The sequence below is a fragment of the Castanea sativa genome, chromosome 4 (assembly GCF_040712315.1).
Source record: "Castanea sativa cultivar Marrone di Chiusa Pesio chromosome 4, ASM4071231v1".
Lineage (NCBI taxonomy): Eukaryota > Viridiplantae > Streptophyta > Magnoliopsida > Fagales > Fagaceae > Castanea > Castanea sativa.
The window spans coordinates 42,694,956-42,705,357 of record NC_134016.1 but is presented as its reverse complement, the minus strand read 5'-3'; the positions used below and the strand labels follow the sequence as shown (position 1 = coordinate 42,705,357).

The 10,402-nt window shown below is 33.0% G+C and overlaps 1 protein-coding gene across 4 annotated transcripts; it reads right to left on the bottom strand.

Annotated features, from left to right (window-relative positions):
* Window positions 1-1,234: 1,234 nt before the first annotated feature.
* Window positions 1,235-7,914, bottom strand: LOC142630697 (uncharacterized). 4 transcript variants are annotated; one of them, XM_075804722.1, is made up of 9 exons: window positions 7,774-7,914; window positions 4,235-4,580; window positions 3,858-3,891; window positions 3,517-3,744; window positions 2,936-3,025; window positions 2,419-2,484; window positions 2,240-2,331; window positions 2,101-2,148; window positions 1,235-1,594 (listed from the first exon to the last, which is right to left on the bottom strand). In XM_075804722.1, exons 1-9 carry the CDS (start codon window positions 7,778-7,780, stop codon window positions 1,477-1,479), a joined length of 1,029 nt encoding a protein of 342 aa, XP_075660837.1. In that variant the 5' UTR covers window positions 7,781-7,914; the 3' UTR covers window positions 1,235-1,476. The 4 variants fall into 4 exon arrangements, with proteins under 4 accessions (XP_075660837.1, XP_075660839.1, XP_075660840.1 ...); XM_075804724.1 differs by lacking the exon at window positions 7,774-7,914 and adding an exon at window positions 5,299-5,435; XM_075804725.1 differs by lacking the exon at window positions 7,774-7,914 and adding an exon at window positions 4,707-5,221.
* Between the last annotated feature and the right edge of the window lie 2,488 nt (window positions 7,915-10,402).

Genomic DNA, 10,402 nt, shown 5'->3' with positions numbered 1-10,402 from the left:
TAGGTATAGCTGCAATCCCCCATAATTACATTTATATTTTTCATTTTAAAAATTGGTCAAAGCTTAAGTTTTAAAAATTTAAGCCATTAAACTATGTGCTTACGATTTTGCTTCTTGCACTGTATTTCTTACTTAAACGATATGCATGCTTTAGTGTTAAGTGATTACCATATGGTCCTTATTGTTTTATCACATCCACGTGTTCAAACTAGTAATCAAATTATAAAATAAATACATGACGTTCATACCATGTCGTTGCTTATTTGATTATACGAGTCATGAACTCTTAGTGCAAATGCTTCGGTTGACTTAGGCATTCGAACATGTAGGGACACGAGGATGAAGAGAATATCATTAGGCTTTCTAAACTTGTAAGTTGAAGCTGTAACCATCCATGAATTCAAATGGACTCATTCCTTAGGCCTAGTAACAGAACATTATACGCAAACTAGCAAGTGTTTAGATTTGAATTCCGAAAGATGAAATCCTAATTCCGTCCTTATTGGTGGGCCATATCCATACATATTCTCGCGAAAGAAGTAGTGTCTAATGTTTTAGATGTATGTAACATCATACTATGAGTTAGGCCCATAGGTGGGTGAAACTCACATGTTATGAGTGTGATGTTACAAGAATTTGAAACTAGTTTGATGAGGAGTGTGATAGGGTTAACTTCCTTTATTAGTGACAACACCAGGTAGACCTATTGACTTTTATCAAAAAAAAGAAAAAAAAAGGTAGGCCAATTGACATAGCATTACCTAATCATAATTTTGTTCTTTGTGTATATCCATTTTGGCGGTCATTTGTATTTTTTGTTGGATCCATGTACATTTTGAGGGAGCAGCCAAAATGGTTATCAAGATGTCACTGTTTCGAAGCTAACATAAAACACTTACAAGGTGGAGAATCTGAAATGTGACAATGTGAGGGAAACGTTGATATAGTGGGGAATCTGAAACCGCAAAATGTGAAGGAATGGACTATTTTTGAGCATGCCAAAAAAGCACATAAAACATATTGCAACATGCATCCCTTTTGAGGCTTAAGGTACCATTTCTTCTTTTTTCACACCACAAAGCCCAGAAATATCACTACCACAACAAATTTCGAAATGAATTTTAGTGGTTCGAATTCTTTTGAGATGCAGATAGATTGTGTTTACTTTCAGACTTGCTGGTAGTGCCTGGCAACAAAGAATCCATGTTACAAGTAAATAAAAGGAGAGGTAGAGGAGAACACATTGGTTTCAATATATATAGGCTACTGTCTCTTTTGACCATTTGTGTATCTTTCAAAACTTACTATAACTATATTGAAGAATTTTGTTATGAGTTTGTTTCATACATAAATGAATCATTTCTCAAGTGTTATCTTTGGTATTTTTCTCTTTTTTGTTCTCCTTCATTGAAAAAAATTAAAAATTCTATAGGTAATCTAAATCTGGTTTTGCTTCAGATTGTCTTTCCGAGCAAGTTATCTCAAGCACTGATAGGACTGGGGAAACTTCGCTGATAGTACCAAGTGTTTCAGCTTCATAATCAGAACAAAGATGCCATAGCATGGGATATGCATTAGTGCCACCGATAAGTACCTTCAAATTATTAAAAAAAAGGGTTAGCCAATTTGCTTATATATGCATAAACAAAAATATATTGACAAAAATAATTTTACTGCTTAGATAAATTATCCAAGTACTAGTTAATTGTGGAGTTTGGACAACTGCATGGATTGAAATAGGAAGGAAACATGTACTGTGGTACAGAAGAATTTTTCTGATTGAGAAATTTGGATTTGTAATTTGCAAATTGTAAATAATGATTGCATCATGTAATAGAGGAAAAAAGCATTATAAGTTTATAACTATAGATCAGGGCTACTAAAAGAATTTGGATCACAATGTTGAAGAGCCACCTGTTTGACCTAACATTTACAACTTCTGACAGATTGGCTTGAGACATGGAAATTGTAAAGATTGTATGGATTCAAAGGAAACAATTATGTGAGTAAAAATGTTTTTATATGAACTTTCTGGTTGAAGGAAACATAGGGCCTAATTTCTTTCTGAACAATAGAAGGCGAATGGTTAAGATTACATACCATAGTGGAGCATATGAAGATGACAAGTCAAGAAATGGATATGGCCACCTGTTTTTCAAAAAAAAAAAAAGAAAGTTACCTAAAATATATTCAAATATGATGGTTTTTTTATAGTACAGGCTTCAGATAATGGTCTTACCAAAGTTTGACACAAGCATGTAGTATCCACTGAAAAATCACATAAACGACTGTCCATAGGCAGAAATATCCAATTCGAAACCAAGAAAACCTCTGAAAAAAAAAATTCATAATAAAGATGAATGTTCATGAAAAGAGCTGAACAAAGAGTGAAAAATTGAGATAATTACAACAACTTACCAAGCAATTCAAAGCCGTCTCACCAAGCAGGAAAACAGCATTGATTGAGTGCATATTTATAACCAACTGCAGTAATAGGGGGAAAAAATTGTTTAATCAATATTGACACTGAATATTTTTTTGGGGAGAAGATAAAGAGATAAATTTCCTTTCTGTAAGTTAAAATGGAGATTGGTCTCATTTTAGGAAGACGCAATGCATTAAAAGAATAACCATCTGCCAGAGTTTTAAACAATTTAGCTTGCAAAGTGCAAGATCAGGTCAAGTAGTTTGTAGTTTTACATAAATGTTTGATCTTTTGGCTTTTTGCAATAGCAAGCTCGTATTAGGTTCTAGACTTTATCCAAGGAAAGTAAGTCATTCATATATAATAAAAAAAAAAAAAGAAAGAAGAAGAAGCATTCCGCATATGTCCTGCTTCTAGTCAACTTTTCAAAATAACTTGAGAAAGGGTATTAATTGGATACAATCAAATAAAATTTTGCAAAGAATAATATTGAGGCTCTATGATACTTACAAAATTTAGGTTGTAATCTTTGATCAGAAGGAATGGAACAATTATAAACCAAAAGACACAATCTGTGAGCAAAACAGCACCTGCATTCATCTGTTAACAAGAAAAAGAAAATGTCAAAACAAGTGCATGGAAGAAACAAAGCTATTAAGTTTTCTATTTTTTTTAACACAAAAATCAAGAAAAATAGAATGCAATATTTAGAAGCATTATTCAGCTCCTGTCTGAGTGGTGCCTACCTGATTCATACAACAACCTATTCAATTTGCAACATAATCTAGGTGGGAGCATAGTACAATTTCAATTGAGAAGTAAAATTAGTTAGTTAATGAAAAAGCCCTGCTTGTCATTACTCATTCTGTAATTGAACTGGTGGTGAAAAGGTTGAGGATTACATTGGTAATATAATTATATTCATGCATAGTAATAAAATTTTGCCTTAAGTCTTAAATTTAAAAGGAGTTACCAAGTGCTAGCATATAATGAGAGGCAGAGAAACAGATTATAGGAAAAAGTTGCATGTCTATGCAATGCATAAGCACTATATATTTCCTACTTCAGCGACTCATTCTTGAACAAATTACCTGGAAAATTATTTGAAAGACATAACCCCAGAAGCCTGCAGGTTCACGTACATGACATTGTGTATTGGGGCCTGAGATTTTGGATGGGTCTGACATTTTGGAATCTTGGCTATGTGAAGTAGATACACAAGAACCTTGCTCTGTATCCACCTCTACATTATCAACTCTGTCACCTCCAGCTTTCTTATGATATTGGTAACAGCCACGCATGGAGAGCAATGATCCAAGCTACACATTGAAATTGAGATCATAAGTAAGAAAAAACTAATGCAGATAAGAAAGAGAGAGACAGAGAGGATGATTCATCATTAGAGAAGGTTCACTGAAGATGCAACACATACCCCAAAATAAATGGTGATTGATGTAAAAGTCCATCTGTCCACCAAAACAAAAAACGATTAGTTAAATTATATGGTCTCTACATCACATGATTAACCAAAAATAGCATCACACAAAGTTAATTCTTGACCAACTTCACACTATTTTTCAAACTCTTAAACTCAATGTAAAGGAAACAATTTCTGAAATATTTGCATATCATACTTATTTTGGAAAATCCTTCAATTATACTCTTAATCATCTATTTCATATCATATAAGATAAATGTCGGATGCATATAAAGTTCTGACATAAACTGAAAACAGGAAATTATATACAAACAAAATCATGAGTCTTTCCATACTATAAATAATCTCAAGAAGAAATTAAAATTGCTTACTGAGTGTAATAGTAAAATATGCTGCCTCCATCTGTTATAGCTGTGGCAATGAGCAGTGCTAAAAGCACCAAGAAAGCAAGAACTCTGAAACTCAACAACCAAGCTGGGTGGATTCCTTTCAAACATGGCCTCCAAGTTTCGTCATCATACAAACCTCCTTCACTTTCTTGCTGGGTTTCTGGGCTATGGCGTTTGCGGAAACCTTCATGTTTCCATATTAGAGTGAATGCGAAAGTGATCGTAATTGAAACCCATATGGCACAAAGCAAGACCCTCCAATTCATCCAGTAACTTGAGGTTGTTGTATCACCAGTCATGATTGGATGCCAAGAATCTTTTGAGGACCCTGTTAAAAAACTCATGGCTTTACTTTTCCTTCTCTAATTGTTCACTCGCTATGATATGAAATGAAGGGAGACTCTGAGAGAAAACAATACTATTGACAAAATGAAGTAAAACAACATGAACCTACAAGAGTCCCAATGAAACAACAATCAGATTGCTGCTAGTGAAACTGTTGGAAAATGAAATCCAGAAACACAGAAGGCAGCAAAGTATTTCTAGAGATTGCAGCTTCAGGAAAATATATCCCTATTGCAATAACTGAGTGCAAAAATTCTAAGAATAAAGTAAAAGAATAAATGGTTTGAGGAAAGTAAAGTACAAATGCTCAAACCAAAAACCAAATCATCCAGACAAACCCTCACACTTTCATGAATACCCAGTTCCAGAAAAGCTAAATAGAATGTGTAATCACAAAAACCCAATAATGCAATGAGGCCAAATTCCAAAGATGTTTAGCAAAGTCCCCATTGATCATGGGTTTCTCATATGAATCAACATCAAAACCACTGCTTAAGATTTTTTCCAATACAAAGATTAAAACAAAATATACATAACCCATTGCCCCACATTAATCTCTAGCACAAGGCATAGATTCCAAACTTTAGTTGCATTTTGCACATAAAGATAAGCCGACATTTGTTATAATAAACTAGTACATGAAATGTAAAAGCAGTAGCAGAAGAAGCTGAATTCCAAGCAAAGGAAAGGCTTATACTTACAAGGGAAAGCAGGAAAATGTTGTGGTGTGTGTGTGTTAGAAAAAGAGAGGAAGAGATGCTTTGCTTCTTTGCTTTAAAATACAAAACTAGCAAGAGAGAGAGAGAGAGAGAGAGAGGAAATGGGTGGTAGGCTTTGAGTATAAGCTTCTTTCTTTTGAGTCTAAGTGGATGTTTGGGAGAGTAGTTTAAGTTACATTGTTTAAGTGTTTTTCATCTACGTGTGGGTGAAAAAGTGTGTAAAAATATGTGTAATATTGCTTAAAATGTGTAGTTGTATGTTAAAACTAAAGTGCCTAACAGCCCTAAATTATTTAAAACAAGATCTTGTAAAACAGACCAGAGGCACAATCTCCATATTTTCATGCAAATATAAAATTCACAAAGACATGCATGTTTTTTGTCACCTTTTCTAAGATTACCAGTCTTTTATTTATTTTCTATTTAGTTTTTTAAAGATGTTGGTATTGCAAAAAAACTTAAAAAGAAAGAGAAAGACCAACCAGGCATAATATTAGTTTAGTACTTGTATTTTGTGTTGGACGGCTTGAAGTTGAAGATGCTTTTTTGAGGTACAAGAATAGCTTTTGGTTGTGTTCTGAGTTTTTCTAATAAAAGCAATAAAATAAACAGAAATGAAAATAATGATGTGCTAGATTGGGGAAGTGGGTCCCAAATTTGACCCAAAAATTATTTAGGGTCATTGGTCATGATTCATCAATCAAGTATTGGTTATACTTGGGACCCACAAATTTTGTGGGGACATTGCGTTGATTGGAGGCATTATTTTATGGGTCCTAATTGCTTTTAGTTGAAGCATGAACTTGTTGTTGCTTGGGGGAGAGAGATGTGGGACCCATATAAGTCACACACCGTGATGGCCCATTGCTTTGGCCTTTGGGCCTTTTAGCCTTTTGGACCAAGGACGCTCTCCGATTGCCTCATACGTGTCTTTTATTCATTGGTTGGATTGTGGATTTATTATCCATAAACAAATTGGTCCCACTTAAGTAAATCATCATGGGGTTTAGGAAATTAGGAAGCAATTAGAGAGAATAGAACGTGAAAGCACAGGGTGCTTGCATGGTCACGAGGTTCATGAATTATCAATCACATCACACCTCTAGGTGAGTTTTGTATGAAAAAAATTAATATACAATAACCCTTTTTTAGGCCTTGACTCAATTTTGGTGCCCTTTTAAAGCTAAACAATGAGATCGCCGACATCAATGGCTTTTCAAAACTTTCATTACTTCAAATCATAAACCAACATAAGAAAAAGAAAAAGAAAAAGAAAAAGATAGGATAAAAAGATATGTTGTTGTAGAGGTAATTTCTTTTGGGTCTTTCACATTAATTTTTTAATAGTAAATCAACGTGTTGAATAATCAATGGAGACGAAGGTGTCAGCATATCATATACTTTTGGGACCAATGTTTGACAAAGGTGTCAAATAGTCCCATTTTTTGGGTGAAGCGTGGAAGCCAAGCAAGTAGAATAGTAGCCAAACTCCACAAGTTACTTAAGAGCATGGAATAAATGGTGAAATTAGTTTTTTTTTTTTTTTTTTTCAACTGTTAATTGATGATCAAAGAAAAACTAAAAAGAGCTCGTAAATGTGATCATTGCCCTAATATTATGTACATCTTTACATTGCGTTATATTATCTATTACCATAATTTGAATTTACAAATTTTAAACTTGTTGGTGTGATATGTTACAATAACTTTCTAGTTTTTAGTTCATACCAATGGACCACCTTTCGGTGGTTATTTTTCAATGTCCATCACTGTATCCTAGAATAGGTATAGGCTTCGAGTTCCCTAAGTGTTGTCTTTGGCTCCATGTGTCCTATACACATAGGGTATTAATCGTATAAGACCTGAAGCCACTAGACTAACCATCTAGGATTGGAATAATAAGTGCCTATTGAGTCATTGAGTCCATCAAGACCTTGAAATGTCATAAAATTTGTGATGTTTTAGGTGAAAAATAAAATCTAAAAAGCAAGAGGCAGTTATACTTAAGTAATGTTCTTTATGGAGCCCATTATTAAAGTAGATGCATGATTAGATATTGCTGAACCTTTCTGATACAACATCATAGTCTTATTTTTGTATCATAAATGTGGTCAGATTTCTTCATCAATTGGAAATATCTTATTCATGCGTGCCTCTCAGCCTCTGCACAATTATATTGTAATAATTTAAGCATAACACAATGTTATGATAGCCCAACAGCAACTTATTGCATGGCTTTTAGCAGAGAATTATTGAACATGAAGAAAAACAAAAAATCCTTACAACTACTATATTTTTTTCTTGATGCACGAACCAGCAAACAAAAATTACATGTTATGATCATCAAGGTTGTGTATAATCATCAAGCGGAAGAAAAAAAAAAAGACTCAAGAAAAATCAAATATAGGCATTCATTTTTTATATTTGAACTAGAAAGAGATGAAAGAACGAGATTTACCTTTCATTTTGAGTGACTATTTTGTAAAGGAAATCCCAACTTAGCTCCTGAAACTGTTTGTTGAAAAGTGAATAATGGTGAGGAATTACCACAGCTTAGCTCCTGTACTTATAGTAGAGAGAGGTTTGTGTCATCAATATCGGAGTAGAAGCTACCTGGCAAAAAATGAAGCTTTCATAGGAAGAAAAGATAAAAAGATTGTTGTAAAGCTAAGTTCTTCCATTCATATTGACTTTAGGGACAAAATTTTTGTCACAAGTCACAACATTTATTTCCTTCCAAAATATGGAAAAAAAGAAATAGAGAAAAAGCTTTCATAGGAAGATAGGATAAAAAGAATGTAGTAAAGCTAATTTCTTTCATTTATATTGACGAACATAAATTTTGTCACGATATTTTCCTTTTACAATTTATTAAAGTGGTTAATTGCGCATAAGTTGTGGACAATACTTTTATATAAACCTATCAATATATTTTTTTTCATTACTTAAACAAATTATAAAATAAGTTGTGACAAAACTTATATCTTTAGACTTATTCGATGAATTTTACAAAGAAATCTAAAGTACGCAATGAAGAAGAAGTTGCCCGCATTTCATGCTTGAAATGGGTGTCCTATTCTCATTTAAATGTGTGTATACATGACAAGCGTGGTCGCCAAGCAAAGGAACAACCAGACTCAGGTCCCCGAAGCTCTTGGCCTCATTCCTAAAGGTAATGACTCCACGCGCATAAGACACAAAAACAAACGAACAGACCTGTTAAGATCCAAAATTTTGAAATAAGGGCTATTTATTACTTTTTAATTGTGATTGTTGAGGATTTTGAGAACGTTGGACCAACGTTTGGGATGAATATAACCCTCGTTCCCCACACAGAATAATTGATATAGACACAAAATTTGACAACATTTTCAAGCTAGTTGTTGTCAAAATTTTTTACCCGTTTTCATTTAAATTTACTGGAGGTATAACTTTTCTACCTACCATCTAATAATCTGCCATATTATTCGGTGTGAAATTTTTTGGGTTGATAAACTTTCTCACCCCCACACACACACACACACACACACACACACATATATATGGGTATACAATTACAAGAAAGAATTAAATATTAAGTTAAAACACTTGAACACAGGGTCTCATAGATAGTATAAAATTTGAAAATTACCATACCAAACTTTTAGGATTGGAATAATTTACTCCAGCAGTTTTGAAGCTCAACTGCATCTCACAGTGTTTGGAATAGTTTCTCATATACGATACATTAAATTCTTTAAGTAAATTCAAATATAAGGTTCGAAGGCATATTTTTAGCCATTGAAACCTATTTAAAAATGAACCCATCAGGACTAAGACAGGGCATTAAAAAATTGGCAATTTTTCAAGAGTAAGAAGAAAGTAGGTGGACAATACAAACTAAAAAGCAAGAGGCTGTAACTCTATTTAATGGTATTTAGTTTTTTGGTGAAATTATGGTGTCTTTACTTTATAGCTCATAGAAGTAGACAGATTATGACACATTTCTGAACATACACAACATCAAATTCTTAATTGGTATAGGTGGTTACTGGTTAGCATTTTATGTACTGTAAAATCATGAAAATTTTATGTTCCTTCATCAATTGGAAATGTGCCCCTAGAGAATTATTAGTTTGTAACAATCTAAGCACAATACAACGTATACAACGGTGTGTGTGTGTGTATATATATATATGTGCAATTTATGCACACACACATGGCATATTTGGTTTTTGGAAAAAATATTGAAAATAAAGAAAAACAAAAATCAATACAATTTTTTTTTAAGACGAGAATAAATTTCCCATTACTTTATAGATGCCTTTGTTTTATACGGAAAAAAAAAATAAAAAACCTCAATTAGTTATGTATTACAAAGCATGATCAGCCAACCAATATGATATGATCTTTCTGCCAACAAACCAAGTTTGTGTGACGAAAGTATGGCACGTATTTTTTGGGGGGGGGGTGGTCTAGCTAAAATCTACTACCTACAATATAATTTTATTATATATATGTATATATAGTTTTTTTTAAGCAAAATGTATAGCTTATATTTTTAGAGTTGTGTTAACCGGCACTATGTGCCTGTTAAGGAATTAATTTATGTCAGATTTTTTTGCTAGCTGATTTGTCTACACGAGCCTATCATAGATAGAAAACTAGATATAACCCTTCATTATAGCATCCTTCAATGCAACCTTTTTTAGTTTTTGCTAGCTGATTTGTCTACACGAGCCTATCATTAATAGAAAAATAAATATAACCCTTTATTATAGCATCCTCCAATGCAACCTTTTTTAGTTTTTTAGGTTCATCATTAAAAAGTGGGGAGAAAAGATATAAATCAATAGGCACATGTTTCTCAAAAAAAAAAAAAAAAAAGGCACATGTTTCTCAGGCCTCCATTTTCCCTACTAATAATTCCTTGGCTTGTGATAATAGGACCATATTAGTTCAAAAAATATTATAAAAAAAAAAGTTCAAAGAATATGATGTTCTAAAATCCAATGATTTCTTTCCCTAAAAAGAAACCCAAATAAAGTTTCTCTCCAAACTAGTTTAGAGAAAGACCCTTCAAACTTATTATATATTTTTATATTGAG